The 26,060-nt window shown below is 46.0% G+C and overlaps 1 protein-coding gene across 1 annotated transcript; it reads right to left on the bottom strand.

Annotated features, from left to right (window-relative positions):
• Positions 1–19,828: 19,828 nt before the first annotated feature.
• On the bottom strand, positions 19,829–25,175 carry OSCAR (osteoclast associated Ig-like receptor). Its single transcript, XM_036834012.1, has 5 exons — positions 25,139–25,175; positions 24,459–24,491; positions 22,136–22,435; positions 20,841–21,122; positions 19,829–20,067 (listed from the first exon to the last, which is right to left on the bottom strand). Exons 1-5 carry the CDS (start codon positions 25,173–25,175, stop codon positions 19,829–19,831), a joined length of 891 nt encoding a protein of 296 aa, XP_036689907.1.
• Positions 25,176–26,060: the final 885 nt, after the last annotated feature.

Here is a 26,060-nt window from a genome sequence, read left to right as displayed (position 1 = left end):
TGTCATTCCACTGTCTCCTCGCCTGTCGCTTCTGCTACAGATAGCCTAGTTCCTTTGTAGATTACCATCCTTATTCCCTGACTGCCTTTAAAATTCTTTCTTTGTCATTGACTTTTGACAGTTTTAATATAATGGAGAAGGTCTTTTTTTTTTTTCTTTAATTTTTGGCTGCATTGGGTCTTCACTGCTGCATGCAGGCTTTTCTCTAGTTATGGCGAGCCAGGGCTACTCTTCATTGAGGTGCTTGGGCTGCTCGTTGCGGTGGCTTCTCTTGTTGTGGAGCATGGGCTCTAGGTGCACGGGCTTCAGTAGTTGTGGCACGTGGGCTCAGTAGTTGTGGCTCTTGGGCTCTAGAGCACAGGCTCAGTAGTTGTGGCGCACGGCCTTAGTTGCTCTGTGGCATGTGGGATCTTCCCAGACCAGGGCTCGAACCCCTGTCCCCTGCATTGGCAGGCAGATTCTTAACCACTGCACCACCAGGGAAGCCCCCTTGGAGAAGGTCTTTTTGCATTGAGTTAATGAGGTGTTCTCTTAGCTTCAAGGACATACAGTTCCTTCCCCAAATCTGGGAAGTTCTCAGCTATTATTTCTTTAAATAAACTCTCTGCTCCCTTCTCCCTGTCTTCTTCTGGGATACCCATTATCCTAAAGTTGCCCTTCATAATGAAGTCAGATAGCTATTGTAGAGTTTCCTCATTTTTTAAGATCTTCGTTCTTTCTCCTCTTCTACCTGTATCATTTCTAGATTTCTTTGATCTTGCTAATTCTGTCTTCCATATGGTCTGATCAATTTCTAGTGCTTTCTAATGCATTCTTCATCTCATTTATTGAGTTTTTCAGCTCCAGAGTTTGTTTGGTTCTTTTTTAGTGTTTTAATCTCTTTGATAAAGTATTCCTTCTGTTCATTATTTTTATTTTTATTTATTTTTTTGCCAGCACTTAGTACTCAGTCTTTTTTTTTTTATTGGAGTATAGTTGATTTACAATGTTGTGTTAGTTTCAGGTGTACAACAAAGCAATTCAGTTATACGTATACATGTATCTATTCTTCTTCAGATTCTTTTCCCATATAGGTCATTACAGAGTATTGAGTAGAGTTCCCTGTGCTATACAGTAGGTCCTTGTTGATTATCTGTTTTATATATAGTAGTATGTATGTGTTAATCCCAAACTCCTAATTTATCCCTCCCCCCCTTACCCCTTTGGTAACCATGAGTTTATTTTCTAAGTCTGTGAGTCTGTTTCTGTTTGTAAATAAGTTCATTTGTATCATTTTTTTAGATTCCACATATAAGTGATATCACATGATATTTGTCTTTCTCTGTCTGACTCACTTCACTTGGTAGAACAATCTCTTAAGTCCATCCATTGTTCATTAATTTTGTTCCTGAGCTCATTGAACTGCCTTTCTGAGCTTTCTTGTAGCTTGTGAAGTTTCTTCATGACAGCTATTTTGAATTCTCTATCAGTTAGATCACAATATTCCATGACTTTAAGTTTGTCTCTGGAAAATTGTCATTTTCTTTTTGTGATACTGTTTTACTGTGGTTTTTCATGGTGCTTGATGAGTTGGTCCTCTGCTGGTGCGTTTGAAGTAGCCGACACCTTTCTTTTTTAGGTAAAGCTTTTTTTTTTTTTTTTTTACTTGATTCTAATGATTCAACAGGTTAGTCATTAGAGGACTTTCTTTTTTCGGTAGGTGGTGCTATAGCGCAAGTTTTTTGTTTGTCTTACTTGAGCTGCCTCTGGCTATATTTGAGAATCGCCCCCCCAACAGCCTTTGCCAGAGGTGTTGCCTGGTGCCCTTGTTGTCACTGCTTGTGCCTATGTGGTCACTGGTGCCTTGCTGCTGCTGATGTCACTGCTGTCACTGGCATCACACCCCGGGATGTTGGGATAGCAGGTGCCTCTGCTGTGTCCAGGGTCACCTGGATTGTGGGCACCACCTCCACCTGGTTTCACCTCTTCTACATGTTCCATTCCCCCCACCTTTAGATATACAGATGTGTGAAGCTCTCCAGCATCCTGGTGTGTTAAGCAGAGGAACCCTTATTGAGTTACGGATGTTTTACTGGTTGAGGTTGAAGGGGAGAGACAAAGGGAGCATCTCACACCACCATGATGCTGACGTCACCTCCAAGGCTTTGTTTACTTTGATTCTAACAGTTCAAGAGATTGATATTTGGGAGCCTTTCTTTCATTTTCCAGAAGGTGGCGCTGTAGCACAAGTTTTTGGTTTCTCTTAGCAGAGCTGATCTGCTGCTAAGGTTGGGAGCGTGTGCATAAAAAAAAGTTGGCAGAGAAAAAAAGGCAGGGGGATGGCAGCAGAGTGGGGCAGGAGTACGCTTAGCACTTGAGCCTTTGGGGGTTCCTGCAGCCCAGTAAGGGGAATCCTCAAGTGGGGATCCACTTTAATTTTTTTTAAAAATCCAATGGAAAAGGGAAAACACACATTCCTCCCCTGTCCCATGTACAGCTGCATTTGCATATGTCTTTGTCAGCTCAGGTTGCTCTAAAAGAATACCATAGACAGGGTGGCTTAACCAACAAATATTTATTTCTCACAATTAAAAACTCCAGTGCACAGAATCGACAAATCCAGCCCCAAGGATTTCTTTTTGCAGAGTCTTTATTTATTTATTTATTTATTTATTTATTTTTGGCTGCGTTGGGTCTTAATTGCTGCGTGCAGGCTTTTCTCTAGTTGAGGCGAGCAGGCTTCTCATCGCAGTGGCTTCTCTTGTTGCGGAGCACGGGCTCTAGGCACACAGACTTCAGTAGTTGCGGCTCGTGGGCTCAGTAGTTGTGGCTCGCGGGCTCTAGAGCGCAGGCTCAGTAGTTGTGGCACACGGGTTTAGTAGCTCTGTGGCATGTGGGATCTTCCTGGACCAGGGCTCGAACCCGTGTCCCCTGCATTGGCAGGCGGATTCTTATCCACTGTGTCACTGGGGAAGTCCCTATTGAAGTCTAGTTGGTTTACAATGTTATGCCAATCTCTGCTGTGCAGGAAAGTGACTCAGTTATATACCTATATACATTGTTTTTTTATATTCTTTTCCATTATGGTTTGTCACGGGATGTGGAATATAGTTCCCTAGAAATGTTCTAATCTCATTATTTTACATGTAGTTGTCCCATTTTCCCAGCACCACTTATTGAAGAAACTGTCTTTTCTCCGTTGTATATGGCCTCCTTTGTCATAAATTAATTGACCATAAATGTGCAGGTTTACTTCCGGGCTCTTTATTTTGTTACATTAATCTATGTGTCTGTTTTCATGCTGGTACCATGCTCTTTTGATTACTGTAGCTTTGTCGTATAGTCTGAAGCCTGCAAGGGTTTGTTCTTTTTTCTCCAGCTTTGTTCTTTTCTCCTTCAGTTTAGTTCTTTTTTCTCAAGCTTGCTTTACAAATTCGGGGTCTTTTGTGGTTCCATATGAATTTTAGGAGTGTTTGTTCTAGATCCTGAGAAATGTCATGGGTATTTTGATAGGGATTGCATTAAATCTGTAGATTGCTTTGGGTAGTATGGCCATTTTGACTATTAATACTTCTAATCCAAGAGCATGTGATATTTTTCCATTCTTTCAAAGCATCTTCAGTTTCCTTCATCAACGTTTTATAGCTTTCAGAGTATAGGTCTTTCACCTCTTTGGCTAATTCATTGATTCTTTCACCCCTTTAGTGAATTCATTTATTAGTTCTAATAGTTTTTGTGTGGAGTCTTTAGGGTTTTCTATATAGAGTATCATGTCATCTGCTTAACATCAACTTCTTGGATTTGTTATTGTTATGGGTGAATAATGGACCATTAAGTATCTGAACTATTTTTTCCAGCTTCCTGTGAATCTATAATGATTTCAAATACATGTTAAAAGGGGGATATAACTGAAGAGAAAAAATGCAATCTAAAATAGACATGGGGGGACTTCCCTGGTGGCTCAGTGGTTAAGAATGTGCCTGCCAATGCAGGGGACATGGGTTCGAGCCCTGCTCCGGGAAGATCCCACATGCCGTGGAGCAACTAAGCCCGTGCACCACAACTACTGAGCCTGTGCTCTAGAGCCCACGAGCCACAACTACTGAGCCGGTGCGCCTACAGCCCGTGCTCTGCAACAAGAGAAGCCACCGCTGTGAGAAGCCTGTGCACTGCAACGAAGAGTAGCCCCTGCTCACTGCAACTAGAGAAAGCCTGCGCGCAGCAACGAAGACCCAATGCAGCCAAAAATAAATAAATTTATATTAAAAAAAAAGCAAGGAGTAGAAAGTTAAGAAAGCAAAGGTGTTAAAAAGAGGAGATAGTGCAAGTGATGTAGAAATGAGAGTCAGGGGATGACTAGTCAATCACATAAATTAAAAAAAAAAAAGTCCTCAAATCATGCAAAACCTTACCCGCCACCCAAATCTCAAGGTGATCACTGGGTTGTGAGGCCAAGAAGGGGGCTCTTGTCTGGTAGGACACACAGCACAATGCCCCTGGATGTTGAATGGTCCTGCCATTTTGCCCCAGAACCCACCCATTTCTCCCCACCACCCATCTTTACCCATCTTATTCTTCTATACTATCCTGTGATGTCAGCTCTAGATTTCATGGTCGGGGAGAGGACAAGAGACACTAGACTTCACTCCTGATCTTCTTTGTCACCCAAGTGTGTCACCCAGGGTGTGTCCTGAGTGTGTCAACACTGTAGAAAGTATAGTACCCCTCCCCTCCCCTGGTGCCATGGCTTCTAGAGACATCAGTGATGACAAAAACCACTTGGTTGGGGAAAAAGCACTTAGGGTTTGATGACACCTATTATTCCTGATGCTCTTGAAATCATAAGATATCTGGAGCCACTCCTGGGCACACACCCGGAGAAAACCAGAATTCCAAAAGATGCACCACCCCAGTGTTCACTGCAGCACTGTTTACAATAGCCAGGACATGGAAGCAACCTAAGTGTCCATCGACAGATGAATGGATAAAGAAGATGTGGTACATATATGCAGTGGAATATTACTCAGCCATAAGAAGGAATGAAATCATGCCATTTGCAGAGACATGGATGGACCTAGAGACTGTCATACAGAGTGAAGTAAGTCAGAAAGAGAAAAACAAATATATGAACACATATAGGTGGAATCTAGAAAAATGGTACAGATGAACCTATTTGCAAAGCAGAAATAGAGACACAGACATAGAGAACAAACGTATGGACACCAAGGGGAGAAGGGGGCGGTGGGATGAATTGGGAGACTGGGATTCACATGTACACACTACTATGTATAAAATAGATAACTAATGAGAAACTACTGTATAGCACAGGGAACTCTACTCAATACTCTGTGGTGACCTAAATGGGAAGGAAATCCAAAACGGAGGGGATATATGTACACATACAGCTGTTTCACTTTGCTGAACAGCAGAAACTAACAACATTATAAAGCAACTATTCCCCAATTTAAAAAAAAAAAAGATATCTGGAGTATAGAAATTAAGCCCCTTGAGGGCAGGGACTACATCCTCAGTGTTTAGAAAGTGCCTAGATTTTGGCAAATGTTCAGTAAATACGTGTTGACTGACTGAATTGAAGCCGTATGTGAAGAGAGTCGTTTGCAAAGATTATTGAAGCTCCAGGAATCACAGTGATTCCCCCAATTCCTTGCCATGCGTTGCAGTCTCCTTCCAAGACCATAACTACCCACATCAACTGAAGAGTGGGGGAAAGAGGTGGGGAGACCCTCACTCTATGAAAGGACATCTAGCTGCTGTAAACGTAGTCTTCTGCCCTGAGATATTTCTTTCTGCTCTCATAGAATGGTCTAAATGTATCTCTGACATTACAACTGGCCAGGAGTAATCTCCTTGGTGCCCCAAAGTAAATCTCAAAAATCTAAAATTGAAATTACTATTTATAATAGCCAGGACATGGAAGCAACCTAAACGTCCATCAACAGAGGAATGGATAAAGAAGGTGTGGTACATATATACAATGGAATATTACTCAGCCATGAAAGGAACGAAACTGGGTTATTGGTAGAGACGTGGATGGACATAGAGAGTGTCATACAGAGAAAGAGAAAAACAAATATCTTATATTAACACATGTATATGGAATCTAGAAAAATGGTATAGATGACTTTATTTACAAAGCAGAAACAGAGACACAGACATAGAGAACAAATGTATGGATGCCAAGGGGGAAAGGGGTGGGGTGGGAGGAATTGGGAGACTGAATTGACATATATACACTATTGAAGCCAGAAGTAAGGTTGACACATACAAGCCCAGAAGTAGGGTTGCTGGATCCTATGGTGGTTCTAGTTTTAATTTTTTGAGGAACCTCCATACTGTTTCTGATAACAGTTGCCCCAATTTACATGCCCACCAGCGGTGCATGAGGGTTCCCTTTTCTGCACTTCCACCAACACTATATCTCTTATCTTTTTTTTCTTTTTTTTTTTTTTTGCCACACTGCTTGGCTTGAGGGATCTTAGTTCCCCAACCAGGGGTGGAACCCATGCCCCATGCCCCCTGCGCAATGGAAGCTCGGAGCCCTAACCACTGGACCACCAGGGAATTCCCCTCTCTTGTCTCTTTGATGCCCCCCCCACCTCACCCCCCCGCCCAATTCTAACAGGCGTTGAGAAGTTGCAACAGAGACCCTGTGACCCACTGAGCCTCTCTGACTTTCTGGCCCTTTACATAAAAAGATTGCCAACACCTACAAAGATCACTGGATTCACTGTTCACTTATCTTCTTGAGGTTTTCCCAACCGCTACACCCTTCATTCACACTCCACACTTTTCTACCCCAAACTAAGACCTTTTACATTTCCTAGTATGGCTCAGTGGAAAATCGGGGTCTTGGGAACTGCACAGACCAGAATTTGAATTCCGCTTCTCCACTGAGTAGCTGAGTGGGCTTGGCACGTCATGTCAGCTGTCGATCTCAGGCTCCTCAAATGCAGAACGAGGACGAGAACTACTTCTGCAGGATTTTTCTAAGATGGAAAAGGACTTTAGGTTCGTGCAGTGACATGAGATTAAAAACCTTGAATCTGTGTGAGAAAGTCATTCTCTTCTCAGTTCTCTGTCTTGATCACATAGAAGAAGAGCACAGCTGGGTGCTAGTGTCCAATCCATATCTTTTTAAAAAAATTTTTTTAAATTGAAGTATAGTTGATTTACAATGTTGCGTTACTTTCAGGTATACAGCAAAATGATTCAGTTATATATATATATATATATATATATATATACACACACACACACACATTTTTTCATATTCTCTTCCATTATAGTTTTTTTTTAAAAAATATTTACTTATTTATTTTTGACTGTGTTGGGTCTTTGTTTCTGTGCGAGGGCTTTCTCTAGTTGTGGCAAGTGGGGACCACTCTTCATCGCGGCGCGCGGGCCTCTCACTATCGCGACCTCTCTTGTTGCGGAGCACAGGCTCCAGACGCGCAGGCTCAGCAATTGTGGCTCACGGGCCTTGTCGCTCTGCGGCATGTGGGATCTTCCCAGACCAGGGCTCGAACCCGTGTCCCCTGCATTGGCAGGCAGATTCTCAACCACTGCGCCACCAGGGAAGCCCTCCATTATAGTTTTAAAAAAATTTTTATTGGAGTATAGTTGATTTACAATGTTGTGTTAGTTTCAGGTGTACAGCAAAGTGAATCAGTTATACATATACATGTATCCACTCTTTTTTTTAGATTCTTTTCCCATATAGGGCATTGCAGAGTATTGAGTAGAGTTCCCTGTGTTATACAACAGGTTCTTATTAGTTATCTATTCTTTTCCGTTATAGGTTATTACAAGATACTGAATATAGTTCCCTGTGCTATACAGTATGACCTTGTTGTTTATTTTATATATAATAGTGTTATGTTGGGACTTCCCTGGCAGTCCAGTAGATAAGGCTCCATGCTCCCAGTGCTGAGGGCCCAGGTTCGATCCCTGGTCAGGGAACTAGATCCCACATGCATGCCGCAACTAAGAGTTCACATGCCACAACTAAGGAGCCCAAGTGCCTCAACTAAGGAGCCAGCGAGCCATGTTAAGGAGCCCTGGAGCCGCAACTAAGAAGCCCGCCTGTGGGACTTCCCTGGTGGCGCAGTGGTTAAGAGTCTGTGCTCCCAATGCAGGGGACACAGGTTTGATCCCTGGTCTGGGAATATTCCACATGCCGCGGAGCAGATAAGCCTGTGCACCACAACTACTGAGCCCACGTGCCACAACTGCTGAAGCCCACGTGCCTAGAGCCCGTGCTCCGCAACAAGAGAAGGCACCGCAGTGAGAAGCCTGCACACCGCAACAAAGAGTAGCCCCCGCGTTGCAGTGCGCGGGCTTCTCATTGCGTTGGCGTCTCTTGTTGTGGAGCACGGGCTCTAGGGCACGCAGGCTTCAGTAGTTGTGGTGCACAGGCTTAGTTGCTCCATGGCATGTGGGATCTTCCCAGACCAGGGCTCGAACCCGTGTCCCCTGCATTGGCAGATGGATTCTCAACCACTGCACCACCAGGGAAGCCCCTGACCAGTGTTTTATTGCTTCCTTCTTTACCATAAATTGACAACCATAGATCTCCTGATAATGGAGAAAAGATAGGGGTGTAGACTTTGAATGATTTGGGGACCTCAAACTAAAACCCCAAAAGTGTCTGGGAAAATGATCCCAGATCCAGTTTTGCAGCTTTATGTTCAGAAATGGACCAAGCTATGGTTGCCTTCGAGGGTGGAGGGACGTGGACCAGGATTGTACTTATGCCTGATATGCTATAATTATAATAGTAGTTATTAAAGTAATAGGTAAATTTTATTGAGTGATTTTTCTTGTGAACTCATCCTTTTTTCTTTTTCCTCCAGTGGAAGAGCTTTTTTTTTTTTTAAACTCATCTTTTTAATCCCAAAATATTTTAGTACACATGTCTTTATTAGATGAGAATCTTTTTAAAAAATATATAACCACCTCAGCAGTATCGCACTAGGAAAACCAACAGTACTTCCTTGATACTATCTGATATCCAGATAGTATTCAAATTTCCCCAATGATCTCAGAAATGTCCAGTTTTTTAAAAAAAATCAGGATCCAAATCTTTAAACTACAAGTCTACAGACTGCATTTGATAGATACGCTAATTTAAATAAAAAGAAATTCTCAATCTTTTGTTAAAATGAGAAACCAAGCAAATCACAGGTTTTTATTGTTTTTTCCATCCTTCTTTTGGAAGAAGAGCAAATATAGTCCTGAGGCTCTGTTGTCTTGATAGATCTTACTTGTCTTACCATTTAGGAACATAGAAAAATCAACAAGGCAACAAATTATCAAGGAGGAAAACCAATTATAATTACAGGTGTTTCTTGGAAAGTTATTTTCAAAAGATGTGGCAATGATTTTTTTAAGTCTTGAGATTCTTATGAGACCCTTTTGTTCAAATACCACTTCTGTGTGTGAACTTATTTCAACAGAGAAGAGAACAATTTGGTAAGAGTTATGAATACTCATGTAACTCTCCACATTCCACCAGAAAACAAGATTGATGTTCTTGGGAATGCTTTCAACTCGGCACTTTATCTAACCAGATTCCTTAAATCAGTTTTATGACTCAGAAAGATCTTCATCCTTTGTTTAGGGGGTTTTATGAAGGTTCCATTACGTAGACATGATTGATTAAACTATTGGCCATTGGTGATTAACTCAATCTCCAGCCCCTCTCCCTTCTCTGGAAGTTGAGGGTGGTGATGAAAGTTCCACGCTTCTAATCAAGACTTGGTCTTTCTGATGACCAGCCCCTAGAGACCCACCAAGAGTGGCCTCATTAGAACACAAGGCACTCCCACCACCCTCACTGAGGAAATTACAAGGGTTGTAGGAGCTCTGTGCCAGCAGCCAGGAACAAAGACCAAATACCTTTTTAGTATAGTATAAGAGTCAAATCTAGACTACAGCTAAGCATTTTTATATTCTGCAGCTCCAATCTGAGGGGGACTGGGCAGAAAGACATCTCATCAGAACCCAGGAAGCAATGAGAAACTGTCTCATGAAAGCCTCCAGGGAAGATAAAAAGGTGAGTAGGAGGGAGTTCCCTGGTGGCCTAGTGATTAGGATTCTGGGCTTTCACTGCCGTGGCCTGGGTTCAATCCCTGGTCGGGGAACTGAGCCACGAGTGAGCCACGAGGTGCAGCCAAAAAAAAAAAAGTGAGTAGGAGATGGGAGATAGCAGCTGCTCACAAGCCTCTCATTTTCTCATGTTCCAGGAGGATCATAAGATTTTTTTTTTTTTAAGCTTTCTGCCAAGACTCAGATTGGCTACAGTTCAAGCCTCTGACTAAATGAATATGTGAAAAGTTTCCAGGATGCCATAGCAGAACCACCCCCTTACCATGGCATGAGCTTTCCATACTTCTTTAGATATAAGCAATGGATACAAGATCTCCAGAAGCATGCTGTTATGAGGCTGTCTGCGTCTCCCCCGAATTCTTATGTTGAAGCCCTAGCTCTAGATGTGCTGGTATTAGGGGTCCTTTAGGAGGTAATTAGGATGAGGTCATGAGGGTGGAGCCCCCATGATGGGATTAGTGCCCTTGTAATGAGAGAGGTGAGATATCTCCCTCTCTCTCTCTTTCTCTTTCTCTCTTTCTCTCTCTCCCTCTCCCCCTCTCTGCAGCTGTCTGCAAGCCAGGGGAGGGCTGTCACCAAAACCATTCTTTGCACTCTGGTCTCAGACTTCACAGCCTCCAGACTGTGAGTAATAAGTTTCTGTTGTTCAAGCCACCCAGTCTAGGGTATTTTGTTATAAAAGTCCTAATTGACTGAAACAGGTGCACAAAAAGATGGTAACATTGGGAATTCCCTAGCGGTCCAGTGCTTAGGACTCAGGGGCTTTCACTGCCATGGCCCGGGTTCAATCCCTAGCCACGAAGCAAGGCAAAAAAAAAAAAAAAAAAAAAGACGGTAACGTTGATTGGTTCTTAGGAGAGGTGCCTGGAGCCAGGCGGGGCGGGGAGCCAATAGTGGAGACAACCGGCAGGGGGCGCTGTTCATTCTCTCGCTCAGGTACCCAGACTGATGGAGAGGCCAGAGTCTCTTCTCACGCATTGCTGGTCACTGTGTCAGGTGGAACAGAGAGCTGGGAACAGAGTGACACTCGCCACTGCCATCCACGACTCATCGTCCAGGACAGACAACAAAGCCCGCGAGTGCCGTCGTATTGGGCCCCTAATGAGGTCAGGTATTTTGGCGCTGAGCAAGGAAAAAGATATGACCACAAGGTGGCAGTAGCACACAAGGAATTTTCTTTGGAGGCTGTTTTGACAGGTTTGCATGTGAGGAGGGTCCTCGCTACTTGAAACCTGCCAAAGGCAAAGGGCTGGGGACTACTACCCAGAAGGGGAGGTGGACTAGGGAACAAGAGGGCTATTGAAGAGGAGGCTTCTGGGTCTAGGCGCTGTTGTTCCCCTGCACAGGCAGGGAGCCTCGGGTCAGAGAGCTCCAGCCCACAGCAGCAGTTTGGGGTCTTGTGGTGGTACAGGGTTTACCTATGGCTGGCAGATGCTGGCTGCAATTTCTTGGGGTATGCAAAGCAGGCAGGCTCTAACTAGTTAAAAATCTGCTTATTGAGTCTATATTTTAAACAATTGCATGTGTAAAAATTTGAGTTTGGCGCCAATGGGCTTTTGAGCTAACGGATCTCAGCCTGCTGTGAAGAAGTACACGCATATACAGAGGCCTTCTTTGGCTTATTTATATACTAGTGCCCCAAATGGGGATCATTTGGAGATCCTTGGTGTTGGGGCAAAAGGCAGGCCACCCCAAAATGTGCTTCAATGGCATATTGATTGTTTTGAATTAAAGTTACTACCCAAGCCCAAACTTTGCATTAAATTCCTTACTAATTAAGCACCAACATCTAAGTTTTTTGTCCTGTCAAATCCTCACAAATGTATTGTTTGTGTAAAAATATATAAAAGCTGCCTGCTTTTGTTCACTCTCTGAGCATCATTTTATTTTAATTTTTAAAATTTATTTATTTGGCTGCACCGGGTCTTAGTTGCAGCATGCGGGATCTTCGTTGCGGCATGCATGTGGGATCTAGTTCCCTGACCAGGGATCGAACCCGGGCCCCCTACATTGGGATCGAGGAGTCTTAACCACTGGACCACCAGGGAAGTCCTTGGGTTTTTTTGTTTTTGTTTTTGTTTTTAAGTATAGTTGATTTACAATGTTGTGTTAGTATCAGGTATACAGCAAAGTGATTCAGTTATACATATACATATATCCATTCTTTTTCCGATTCTTTTCCCATATATGTTATTACTCTACATTGAGTAGAGTTCCCTGTGCTATACAGTAGGTCCTGGTTGGTTATCTGTCTCACTGTTAGTCTGTCTTGTGTCAATGTTATTATTAGTCCAGCCACAAGAACTCAAGGGGTAGAGGGGGAAATTTCCCCCTCCCCAACACTGGCAAGCAACAGAAGTGACTACCATGTTGTCTTTCTAAGAAAGGGGCATGCTGATTTTTTTTTTATTGAACTATAGTTGATTTATCATGTCATGTTAATTTCTGCTGTACAGCAAAGTGACTCTGTTATATATACATTCTTTGTCATACTCTTTTCCATTATGGTTTATCATAGGGTATTGAATATAGTTCCCTGTGCTATACAGTAGGACCTTGTTGTTTCTCCATCCTATATATAATAGTTTGCATCTGCTAATCCCAAACTCCCAATCCTTCCCTCCCCCACCCCCTTCCCCTTGGCAACCACAAGTCTGTTCTCTATGTCTGTGAATCTGTTTCTGTTTTGTAAATAAGTTCATTTGTATCATATTTTAGATTCCATATAAGTGATATCATAAGGTATTTGTTTTTCTCTTTCTAACTTACTTCAGTTAGTATGAACATCTCTAGGTCCATTCATGTTGCTGAAAATGGCATTATTTCATTCTTTTTAATGGCTGAGTCATATTCCATTGTATATATATACCACATCTTCTTTACCCATTCATCTGTTGATGGACATTTAGGTTGCTTCCATGTCTTGGCTACTGTAAATAGTGCTGCTATGAACATAGGGGAGGGGCATGCTGATTTTAATGGGACTTATTTGGGAAGTGTTCACAATGTTTTATTCCCATATTTCCCTTGGAGAGAAGGAAAATAAATAAATATTTAATGCATGATAAGGAAGATGCAGGCTTAGAAAGAGAAGTTCATCTAAGAACTTTTCTAGAAAATCCTTCCCAGATTCTAATCTCCATGACAGCCAGGGCCATGTTTGTCAGATCTCCCTTTGAATAACAAACTTATTATTATAACTTACAAAGTTGAGCATAGGTCAGCTTGACACTCCAGCTTTACCTCTACTACATTTTCTCTCATCCTTATGCTATCTGTTTCAGCCACGTTGACCATCTTTCAGGTGCAGCCCTATTATGTGCCTATAGTGAGTTCAGGGATTTCAGTGCTGATCAAGGAAAAAGATGTGACCACAAGGTGGCAGTAGGACAGGACTTTCAGTCCCTCACCACACTTGCCTTGCTTCCTCCACAGGACCTTTGCACATGCTGTTCCCTCTGCCTAGAACACCCTTCCAGACCCCTAGTTAACATCTGCTCATCTTTCAGATCTCACATCACTTCTTCAGAGATCTCAATGATGAGATCAAATCTTCCTTTCGAAACTCCCTCTTCTTTTTGCTATAGTTGTAATGGTGGAGATGGCTAAAGGTTTCCCAGCAGCCAAATTTCCCTTCTTCCTTTAAGTAACAGAAACCCCCTCCTATTTTTAGAAGGGCACTCTCTAGAGCCTGTATGCCCCCACCTCCCCAGACACTTTTGCAGCTAGACCTGGCCTGTAAGTTCTGGTCAGAGACATGTTCAAAATCTGGTTGCTGCTCTTAAAAATAATTGTATGAGGCCTCTCTCTCTCTCTCCTTCCCTCCCTCCCTCTTCCTTTCCTGCTGGCTCTGAACCACATATGAAAGCTACATGTTGATAAAAGCAAAGCTGTTGATAAACAGCTCTAGACTGTTCAGTTATGTACTGTTAAGTGAGAGAGAAATAAAATTATAGGTAGTCTTTTCTTGGGGGTTTGTCACGGCAGCTTAAAGTGCCCCCTAATCAAGACGATGAGTATAAATTTCTCTGTGAGCTTCAAGAGGGTAGAGTTCATGTCTGCTGTTACCCCCTTGTAATTCCAGCACCTAGCACAGTGCCGCGCCCATGGTAGCCATTCGATAAACGTGCAATAAGCAGATGAATGAGACCTTGGGGGAAGCAAGCACGGGGACAAAAGTAGACAAAAGTAGCTAATAGCGTTCATTTTTCTACTGCTGTGGTAACAAACTATCACAAACTAAGTGGCGTAAGGCAACATAAATGTTTTATTTTTCCGTTCAGGAGGTCAGAAGTCCAAAACAGGTCGGCAGGCTGTGTTGCTTCTGGGGTCTCTAGCAGAGAATCCAATTCCCTGTCTTTTCCAGCTTCTAGAGGGGCCTGCATCCCTTGGCTTGTGGTCCTGCATCCCGCTGACCTCTGCTTCCATCTTCACATTGCCTTCTCAAACTCTGACCCCCTTGCCTCCCTCTTAAAATTATTATGTTGAATCCACCCAAATTATCCAGGATAATCTCCCCATATGATGATTCCTAATTAAATCACACCTGTTAAGTCCCTTTTGCCGTGTGTACCATATTCACAGGTTCCGGGAGCTGGGATACCAGATGTTTGGGGGACCATTATGCTGCCCGCCATAAAAGGGTAGACATATGGAGCCTGCTTGTGTAACCTTCAGCATGGAGAGTCATACAGTCAGAATGTGCGTGTTTCCTAAGACCGCCTATGTGCCAGGCCCCGGAGATGTGGAGGTAAAATGACCTGTCCCCCTTGGCAGGCGCATGTGCTCTAGTCTGGGAGAGAGAGTTAATAACACAGCGTGATAAATAATCACGGCATGATAAGGCACTGTGGGAGCACAGATGGGTCAGGCAAGAGTCTGCAGAGGAAACAGCATCTAATCTGAGACCTGAAGGATGAGCAGAGTGAAGCAGACAAGAGAAAACAGAAAAGAGAGACTGTACCAGATGCATCACATCTCCTTATGGACATCCTGGAAACTGAGAATTTATGGGTGACGAACAAAGGAAACGCTGTGTCAAAAACCGTAAATCACTTTGCAAGTGTTCCAGGTGGTAACATTCCCCTTTCTCTTCCTCATTTAAAAGTGAAAGTGGGGGAGGAGACTGAAGCCAATAAAATCTAGAAGTCTTGACTCAACAAACTGGAAGAGATTGTTGTTGGTTTTAGGAGACAGCCGCAGGGGAGGGGGAGGGCAGTCTAACCCCACAGGCTGTGAAGTTCCAGGTTAAACACCTGTATGTGTCTCGGAGGGCTGTTGGTGATGACGAGGAATAACATATGTGGATCGTCTGGTAGAGAGGAGTTAATAGTAGAAACGGAAATTAGTGTTGTGACTATTATTCACTCAATAAGCATTTATTATTTTAACTGAAGTATAGTTAACTTACAATGTTGTGTTAGTTTCAGGTGTACAGCAAAGCGATTCAGATATATATGTCTGAATACATATATATGTATTCTTTTTCAGATTCTTTTCCCTTATAGGTTATTATCGATATTGAGTATAGTTCCCTGTGCAATACAGTAGGTTCTTGTTGTTTACCTACTTTATATATAGCAGTGCGTATATGTTAATCCCAAACTCCTAATTTATCTCCCCCACTCACCACTGCTGTCCTCTTTGGCAACCATAAGTTTGTCTTCTATGTCTGTGAGTCTATTTCTGTTTTGTAAATAAGTTCATTTGTATCATATTTTAGATTCCACATATAAGTGATATCATAAATATTTGTCTTTCTCTGTCTGACTTATTTCACTTAGTATAATAATCTCTAGGTCCATCTACGTTGCATCAAATGGCATTATTTCATTCTTTTTTATGGCTGAGTAATATTCCATTGTATATATACATCACATCTTCTTGATCCATTCATCTGTCGATGGACATTTAGGTTGCTTCCATGGCTATTGTAAATAATGCTGCTATGAACATTGGGGTGCAAGGATCTTTTCAAATTAGAGTTTTCTCTGGATATATGCCCAGGAGTGGGATTGCAGGATTATATGGTAACTCTATTTTTTAGTTTTTTAAAGGAACCTCCATACCGTTCTCCATAGTGGCTGCACCAATGTACTTTCCCACCAACAGTGTAGGAGGGTTCCCTTTTCTCCACACCCTCTCCAGCATTTATTCTCTGTAAATTTTTTGACGATGGCCATTCTGACCAGTGTGAGGCGATACCTCACTGTGGCATTGATTTGCATGTCTCTAATAATTAGTGACGTTGAACATCTTTTCATGTGCCTGTTGGCCATCTGTATGTCTTCTCTGGAGAAATGTCTATTTAGGTCTCTGCCCTCAATAACCTTTTATTGGACACTTGGTCTCTCTGAAGCCTTGTGCTAGTCACTGGGTTATCTACTACTTTTGGGTATATTGGATAGATAAACGCATGGGTAGGTTGGTGGATGTGGACTAAGTAAATGGGTGAGTGGATTAATAAATTGATTGATTAATGAAGGGAGGAATGAATGAATGGATGTAAGAATGAGTGATGATAAGGGCAAATGAAAGAATAGATATGTGCAAATGAGAACCAGTGAACAGAGGATGGATGAATAGATGGAAATAAGGATAAGAATCAAGGAACGGGACTTCCCTGGTGGTCCAGTGGCTAAGACTCCACACTCCCAACGCAGGGGGCCCGGGTTCAATCCCTGGTCAGGGAACTAGATCCCACATGCCGCAACTAAGAGTTTGCATGCCGCAACTAAAGATCCCCACGTGCCACAACTAAGACCTGGTACAGCCAAATAAATAAATAAATATTTTAAAAGTAAATAAATAAATAAAATAGTATGTGCCATTAGAAAAAAAAGAATCAGTGAACGAATGGATGGACGACAGAATGAATGCATAAGTAGGTAGATGAATGGTTGAATGAGTGAATAGACGGAGCCCAGTTGAAGAGCAAACTCACCATGAGCCCCCCTGGTGTTCCACTGACTCTCCGTATGACTTAGGGGCACCTTCACATTACCTATATCTATTCCACCGTTTTCCTCTCTGTAAAGCGGGCAGATTGTATTTGATGACTTTGCAGCCCCATCCAGGTCTAGTTCTCTCCTTCAAACCTTGATCTCCCACATCCTCGATCCCGCATGTGCCAGGGGGATTGCCCTGGAAATGCTCTGCTAGGGTCCCACGTTGCTACTAAGAACAAACCCAGCAAGTTCCACTCAGAGTCTCTCCTCCTAGCTCTTCAGCAAGTCAATGCATGCAGGCAGCTAATTTGACTTCACAACTCAGTTCTGCTTCATCTCACAGTGAAGTACCCTAATGACACCCACTAAGAGAACTGGGTGTTGAAATAATGTCGTTTTATATTGTTTACCCACAACTTAAATTTCCCAGTCTTTCTACAGGATCTGGTTTAGGTCAGTTTCTGAAACAAAAGAACACATCAAGAAATACTGCTCATGGGCTTCCCTGGTGGCACAGTGGTTAAGAATCCACCTGCCAATGCAGGGGACACGGGTTCGAGCCCTGGTCCGGGAAGATTCCACATGCCGCGGAGCAACTAAGCCCGTGTGCCACAACTACGGAGCCTGCTCTCTAGAGCCCGCAAGCCACAACTACTGAGCCCACGTGCCACAACTACTGAAGCCCTCGTGCACAGACCCCGTGCTCCGTAAGAAGAGAAGCCACCACAATGAGAAGCCCGCGCACCGCAACGAAGAGTAGCCCCCGCTCGACCAACTAGAGGAAGCCCGCACGCAGCAACAAAGACCCAACGCAGCTAAAAATAAATAAGTAAAATAAATTTATTAAAAAAAATAAATACTGCTCATCTTTCCTCAAATCGTGTGTGTGTGTATGTGTGTGTGTGTGTTAGGCATGGGGATCATTACATCAATGAAGGGAATCATAGCCAGCATTTTTTTTTTTTAATGAAAGTTTCTTTATTTATTTTTGGCTGTGTTGGGTCTTCGTTTCTGTGTGAGGGTTTTCTCTAGTTGCGGCAAGCGGGGGCCACTCTTCATCGCGGTGTGCGGGCCTCTCAGTATCTCGGCCTCTCTTGTTGCGGAGCACAGGCTCCAGACGCGCAGGCTCAGTAGTTGTGGCGCACGGGCTTAGTTGCTCCGCGGCATGTGGGATCTTCCCAGACCAGGGCTCGAACCCATGTCCCCTGCATTGGCAGGCGGATTCTCAACCACTGCGCCACCAGGGAAGCCCCAGCATTTTTAATAAACTAGAATATTGTCAGTGCATCCATGCAATAGAAGTAAATATTGCTTCGTGGAACTTGAATTTTAGTTTATAGGTATAAAAATGGATAAGTGTACAGGGTTGAGATACAAACTTTGCTTCTTAATCTATGTCCTCTCCCAAAAGGGGGGGATGAGGGGAGTTAAAGCAGCTGATCTGAGGTTTTGCCATCTTTCTCCATGTGTTGGGGACAAGTTATCTCTCTAATTCTCTCTAGAACTGAGATGGTAGATTTTTAAAATATATTTATTTATTTATTATTTTTGGCTGCGTTGGGTCTTAGATGCGGCACGCAGGATCTTTCATTGCAGAGTGCGCGGGCTCTTCTTCAGCTGTGGCATGGGCTTAGTGCCCCAGGGCATGTGGGATCTTAGTTCCCTGACCAGGGATCCAACCAGCGGCCTCGGCATTGGAAGGAGGATTCTTAATCACTGGACCACCAGGGAAGTCCCAAGATGGTAGATATTTTTAGTTTCTCCTTTCAAAGGTGAAAACTCAGAAGGATCTGTAGGTTGCTCAAGGCTACCCACCTAATGAGTGGTGGGGCTGGGACTGTCCAAAAAAAAAAAAGGAAGTCATCCTCTTCTCCATAAACTGGGAAGAGAGGAAGGAGAAGTTGGAGATTTTAATAAAAACAGAAGAGGATGTGTGCTCCACCCAAATTAGGCATAAATCAAGAACACATGAGTGAGTGGTAAGACTTGCTTAGGGACGGAAAATGTGTGTATGAGCATGAGAAACGCATCAAGATTAGCCAGATGAAATTAGAAGTTAAACTAATAAATTCAAGAGAAAATTGTGCAAGTAGCCAGGGCTTCCAGAAGGAAGATTTTAGGGTCTAGGTCAAAGGTCTCCTGCACACGCTCCACTTGCTGTTGCCTTGGCAACAGACCCCCCTTAATGATAATGACGGTTCAAGGAAAACAGCTGTGAGCAAATGAAGCTGTAATTGGAGAAGAAATTCTGTGGTGGTCTTATCTTGGTCTGCCTTTGGGGAGGGTCTGAGTAGGACTTTGGAAGAGGTTTGCTTGGCAACCAAGAGTGATGTCATGAAGGGAACGACGGTGAGTTGCGTGAAAGGTGAGCTGGAGCATGAATCACTGGAAAACAACAACTAGAATTTCACTTGGGATCTGCGAGTCGGATAGAAATAGCTTTTATACGGTAGCTGACATTTAATGAACGTTTTCTGTGAGCCAGTCACTGTTTTAAACCCTTCAGATGCATAGTCCACTTAACCCTGATGAAGTGGGTATTTTCAGTGCTCCCATCTTACAGACAGAGCAACCGAGGCTGGGGAAGGGTCGCCCTCCTAATATCCCGCAGGGAGCGAGCAGCGCACGGGGCTTCCAGCTCAGGTCTTCCTGGCGAGGAAGCCTTAACCACACAGATAGTGCCTCCCGCTGATCTGGGAGGTCCTGGAGAAATGACCCAAAAGGAAGATATCCAGGGCGTGGAGCAAAGGTTATTGTTACTCGGGAAGCTGGGCTCAGCGGGGAGGGCTGTGGGTCTCCTGGAAGGGCGGTCCAACCCAAGAGATTCCAGCTTCTTCACCATCCTCTCTGGGAAGTCTTCTCTGTCCCCTGAGGCTCAGGCCCAGATGATAACGAGGGGCGCGATTCTGGCTGCGCCGGTCGAAAACGACCAGCGTGCCCAGAGCCATGAGGACCAGGCCCGCCAGCCCCAGGCGGACGAGGTTGCCCTGGGTGTCGTCCAAGGAGCCCGAGCCTGCGGGGCCAGCAAGGGGGAGAGGCGGTCAGCGTCCGAACCACAGGTTCGGCCCACCCTCTGGCTCCCTAACCTCAAGAGTGGAGTTGGGGCGCAAATCCCAGTCTCAAACTTGAGGGGGGTCGATGGGAGCAGGGGCCCCGGACCCCTGGGCCTGAGGGAGGAGGGGCTGGGGGTATGGACCCCTGAGTGTGAGGGAGGAGGGGCTGGGGGTATGGACCCCTGAGTGTGAGGGAGGAGGGGCTGGGGGCCCGGACCCCTGGGTCTGAGGGGGGAGGGGCTGGGGGACCGGACCCCTGGGTCTGAGGGGGGAGGGGCTGGGGGCCCGGACCCCTGGGTCTGAGGGGGAGGGGCTGGGGGACCGGACCCCTGGGTCTGAGGGGGGAGGGGCTGGGGGCCTGGACCCCTGGATCTGAGGGAGGAGGGGCTGGGGGTCTGGACCCCTGGGTCTGAGGGAGGAGGGGCTGGGGGCCCCGGACCCCCGGGTCTGAGGGAGGAGGGGCTGGGGACCTGGATCCTGGGTCTGAGGGGGGAGGGGCTGGGGGCCTGGAGCCCTGGGTCTGAGGGGGGAGGGGCTGGGAGCCTGGACCCCTGGGTCTGAGGGGGGAGGGGTTGGGGGCCTGGACCCCTGGATCTGAGGGAGGAGGGGCTGGGGGTCTGGACCCCTGGGTCTGAGGGGGGAGGGGCTGGGGGCCTGGAGCCCTGGGTCTGAGGGGGGAGGGGCTGGGGGCCTGGACCCCTGGGTCTGGGGGCAGAGGGCTGGGGCCCCTCACCGGCCGCGCTGATGACCAGCGGCTCGCTGCGCTGGGACAGCACGTAGGGGGCGGAGGGCGTGTGGTAGTAGCAGCTGTAGGTGCCGGGCGCGCGGGCGCCGAGCAGTGGGAAGTCCGCCCAGGCCTGCGCCGAGTCGCGGTACTGCAGCGGGGCCGCCACGCCCTCGCGGTACAGCGCGAAGCTCATGCCCCCCAGGCGGCCGGCGCAGCGCAGGCTCACGTTGGCCCCGGGCGCCACCACCGGCCCGGGCAGCGCCACCAGCGACGGGCGCGGCAGCTCGTCTGCGGGGGAGGAGGACCGGGACAGGGGGGCTTGGTCCTCTCTCCCCTCCCCTTCTCTCTCTCCCCCCTTCCTCCCCCATCTCCCCTCCCCTTCTCTCTCTCCCCCCTTCCTCCCCCATCTCCCCTCCCCTTCTCTCTCTCCCCCCTTCCTGCCCCCCTCTCCCCTCCCCTTCTCTCTCTCCCCCCTTCCTCCCCCCATCTCCCCCCCCCACTCTTCCCGCTTCATCCTCTCTCCCCTCCTCCCCGACTCTTCCTACCCCCATTTTCTCTCCCCTCCTCCTCCCTCCTTCCTCTTTTCCGCTCTCCTTTCCTCCCTCCCTCTCCCCCCTCTCCTAGTCTCTCAGCCTGTCTCCCCCTTCTCTCTCCTCTTGTCCTGGCTAGTGTCTCGACGTCTCTCCCTTCTCTGTGGGTCTCCCTCAGCTTCTCTGTGTCCGTATTCCTCTCTGTGCCCTTGTGCCTCTGCGTCTGTCTCCCTCCCTGTTTGTCGCTTTTTCCCACTGTGCCGGTGCCTCACTAAAATTCTGTTTTTAACGTCCCACTCGTTCGTGTTTCACTCCCCCGGGTCTCAGAGGGTGCGTCTCTCCCAGAGTTACTCAACCTCAGCACTAGTGACTTTTTTTTTGGATCTTAGTTCCCCGACCAGGGATTGAACCCGCGCCCTTGGCAGTGAAAGCGCGGAGTCCTAACCACTGGACGGCCAGGGAATTTCCACTAGTGACATTTTTGGATAGATCTGGATAATTCTTTGGGCGTGGGGTGTTGGGGGGTTGTACTGTCCTGTACACTGTAGGATGGCTACCCGTGGGATGGCAGTAGCAAACCCTTCCCCAGTCGGGACAAGCAAAAATGTCTCCAGATGTTGCCAAACTTGGGGTGGGGGTGGGGGGAGGTACAATCGCCCCTGGTTGAGAATCACCCCTGTTTCTCTGGTGTGTTTTCTCTCTCTGCCCCTCCTCCCCCTCCCTCATCCCACCTGTGTCCCTTCTCCACACCCCCCTCCCCCAGGCTCTCACCTGTCACCAGCAGTTCCAGGGCATCACTGGGGTGGGACCAGACACCTGGTCCCCAGTCTAGCCTCTGGTAGCAGCAGCGGTAATTGCCCCCCTGGTCTGGGGTCACCTCCTCCAGGAAGAACTCCGCCAGCGCCGCAGATACATCCCGGTAAAGCACAGGAGCAATCTCTCCAGACTTGAAGAGTGCAAACCTCCAGGTGGGCTGGGGTGCCTGGCACCTCAAAGTGACGTTGACCCCGGGGGTCACAACTGCAGCTGGCTGAGCCCCCAGCCACGGCTTGGGGTATGAGGCTGGGGGGACTGAATAAATGGGGCTGCCTGGGTCCTCAGGCTTCCTAGGAGCCCAAGGAAATGAGGGGGCAGCTGGGGTAGGAGGAGAATCTCCTTGAGAATCACTGGCCCTTTCTCAGCCTCAGTGCCCTGCTTGTAAAATAGGGGAGACATTGGACCCCAACCAAGGCTTGTCAAAATTAGCTGCAAATCAGAGGAGCAGGGCATCAACTCCTGACCTTTACTCCATGGTTTTTAAACATCACTTCAAGGGATTGGGTCCCAGAAATCTGTGATTTCAAATTGCCCTCCAGAATATTTGTACCATATTTGACATATTTCAATAGTTGCCAAAACTTGCTATCTATTTGGGGGAAAAAATTGTTGGATCCCTACCTCACACCATTCCCCAAAACTAATTGCAGATTAATGTAAAGAACTACATGTGTTTTTAAAAAAAAAAAAAAACTATAAAAAAGTATTAACAGAAAATATAGGAAAATATATTTGTCTTGGGGGTAGAGAAGGCTGTCTTAAAATATAAAATGAAAAACTCAGAAGGGACAAGGTTAATTAAGTTGACAGCTTCAACATTTTTAAGCTGTGTATGAGAAAAGACATATAAATGAAGCTAGAAGACAAGTGACAGCACTGGCAGAAATGGCTTATTCATAAATCACATAGGTTACGAGTGTAGAAAGAAATCCTAGAGCCAGTTCAGCTGAAAGTTGGGCAAAACATATGAATAGGCAATTCACAGAAGAGGAAGTCCAACTGACCAAAACACATTTGGGGGTTATGATGTGAAAGTTGTCCAACCTTAGTGATATTATTTTTTAAAACTAAAACAATAGTAAGACATTTTTGTCTCTCAGGTTGTCAAAAATTTAAATAATGGTTAACATTGTGTTTGCGTGAATATGTAGTAAAACAGGCACTTAGGTGCACTCAGTTGCACCTTTTGAGAAGTAATTTTGTCAGTTTCTGTCAAGACACACAAAGGGCATGACCAACCACCCAATAAGTCCACCCTAGACAAATGCACTTACATGGGCACAAAAAGCTTATACAGAAATGCTCACTGCAGCAATCATTGTGAGGGGAAAAGTTGGAAACAACCTAAATATGCATCAAGAGGACCAAGTAAACTAGAATCCAGCCGTACAATGGCAAATGCTAGACAGCAGCTTTAAAAAAAGAGAGAAAAAGGTAGAGCTAGCTACAATGACATGGAAATGTCTCCAAGAGAGATTGCAAAGTGAAAAATGTAAGATGCGGAACAACGTGAGTCACGAAATATCAGTTTTGCTTTGGGAGAAAAAGAAGTACAAAAATACGTGTGTTTGAAAGCATGGAAATTTTTTATAAGGATTCAGAGATTGTTTAAGGAAGATGAGGAAGGGGAAGAAGGAGGTTGTTATATGTCCCTTGATAATAATTTTTAAAACCATGAACATATGTTAGCTTTAACATTTAAAAAATAATTAAAATAAATTGATAGCTAAGATATTAATGATTCTCCAGGTGATTCTTATTTGAAGTTGGAGTGTAATGGAGGGAAATTGAGAGGAAGAAGAGGTCTCACCCATCAGAAACCCTGGAAAGAAACCCAGAGCTGTCTCAGGGTGGAGGACCCTACTTTCCAAAGGGGAATAATAGGCATTGCCAGAGATCCTATTTCTTGAGCCCTGCATTTTGCCAAGCTCTGAGCCAAGGGTTTTATGCATGTGATTTTATTAAATCCTCACAACAGCCCATTTTACAGAGAAAGAAACTGAGTCTTAGCATTCAGTGGTTTGTTCAAGGTCATAAATGAATACGATGGTGAAACTGGGGTTCCAGCTTAGGTCTCTTTAACTCCAAAGTTCATGATCTTCACTACTTACCTATACTGGTCACTAAAATGAATGAGGAAGGAAGGAGGGAAAGAAATAAAGGAAGGGGGAGGGAAGTAAGGAAATCTGGGGTGAGGGGAGGCACCAAAATAAAATCTGAGTAGTTGGAAATGGGGTGTCAGCAACACACAGGAGAATGGGTGTGGACTGTTACTCACCAGTTGGAGTGATGTCTGCGTGACACACCAGCCCTATAGAAGGTCAAAGGGGCTTGGTCTTGTCAAACCCTTCGGCTGCTCCCGGCCCCACCTCATTGGGCACCCAGGAATCTAAGTCCCCAGGCCCTCTATCCTCTGGGAAACAGAAATCTTGCCCATACTTCCTCCTCAGTAGCCATAAGTTCACACTTCCAGTCCCCACTTATTTAAGAGCCTAAAAGTCTGGACCCAAGCCCCTCTTGCCTCTGTACCCAAGAGTTCAGGCCCTTGGATTCCACCGTTTCCAGGAGACAATAATCTGAGCCCACAGTTTCTCCTCTTTGGGCTGCAGGAGTCTGGGCCCCCAGTTTCCTTCTTTCCCAGGTGTCTTGGCTTCTCCATCCCTCCCACATCAAGATCTAGGACTATAGGTTCTCTGTCCCTAGGAATTCAGATCCCTAGCCCTCTCCTGCTTCAAGATCTAGAGAATCCTGCCCCCAACTTCCTCCTCTTCCAGGAACCCAGGAATTCAGGACCCCTGGGTCCTCTTGCCTTAGGACCCAGGGGTCTGAGCCCCAGTCCTGTTATTCTGGCCTAGAATTCCAAACCCTCAGTTCGTGCCTCCTGATCACCCTACACCTGCCCTCAGGGAGACCCCAGCCCAGCCAGGGGCCCAGGGAGAAGGGGGTGGGGTGTCTCACAGAGAGTCAGCAGCTGCAGATTCATCACCAGGGCCATGGTGGGCAGTTCTCGGCGGGAGCAGGAACAGCAGCCAGGGCTTGGCCGTGCCCTCTCCCTTACCAGGAAATGAGGCAACATCAGAAAGCCAGAGCCCTATTTAGGGAAGGAAGGAGCGAGGTGGGGGCCCCTGGGTGATTGTGTCACAGCCCCATGGTGCTGTGGAAAAAGTTGGGAGAGGCCGCAGTCATAACTGTTGTGTTCATTAAACTTAAAAAAAAAATTAGCACCTGTTATGTGCCAGACCCTGTGCTACACGGTTGGGGGAAAGGGGCACAGAAGGGAGTCAGACCCCATTACTGTGCTCAAGTAGCTCCCAGCCTGATGGAAAGGCAGATTCCGACGAGGTTAGTTAAAACAAAACAAAATGATGTACGCTATAATGGAGGTCACATAGGGCACTGTGAGAGTATACAGAAGGCCCCTAACCCTTCTGGGATGAGACTTAGGGCTTGCAGGACGAACCAATTTTAAGCTGAGACCTCAAATTGGTGATTCGTCCTCTCCCAGCCTCCGTTTGTCCATCTGTAAAATGGGCTCTCATAAGTAAACTATAAAATGAGGACTGATGCATTCCGCCTTAGCTGGACCTCAGTAGGAGGACTGGAAGTTACTCCTCTGGAACGACTTTCTAGGCTGATGGAAAAAACAGAGAGCGGCGGCAGGTGCGCCAAGACTGGTTTGCACTTAAATCTGCAGCGCCGCCTCTTTTCCTCGCAGCCGTCGGCTCGGACCGCTGTTCTGTGCCAGTGCGCACGCGCGGATTCAGCCCGTGGAGGCTAGCGGTCCAGGACCACAACTCCCAGAGCGCTCCGCACCCCCCGCCACCGCCTGGGATTGCTGTTCTGCGCCAATGAGCACGCGCGGACTCCGACTGAGGAGGCC

This window comes from Balaenoptera musculus, chromosome 19 (genome assembly GCF_009873245.2).
Source record: "Balaenoptera musculus isolate JJ_BM4_2016_0621 chromosome 19, mBalMus1.pri.v3, whole genome shotgun sequence".
Classification (NCBI taxonomy): Eukaryota; Metazoa; Chordata; class Mammalia; order Artiodactyla; family Balaenopteridae; genus Balaenoptera; species Balaenoptera musculus.
Note: the sequence above shows the minus strand (reverse complement) of the source record. Positions and strands in the feature narration are given on the sequence as shown.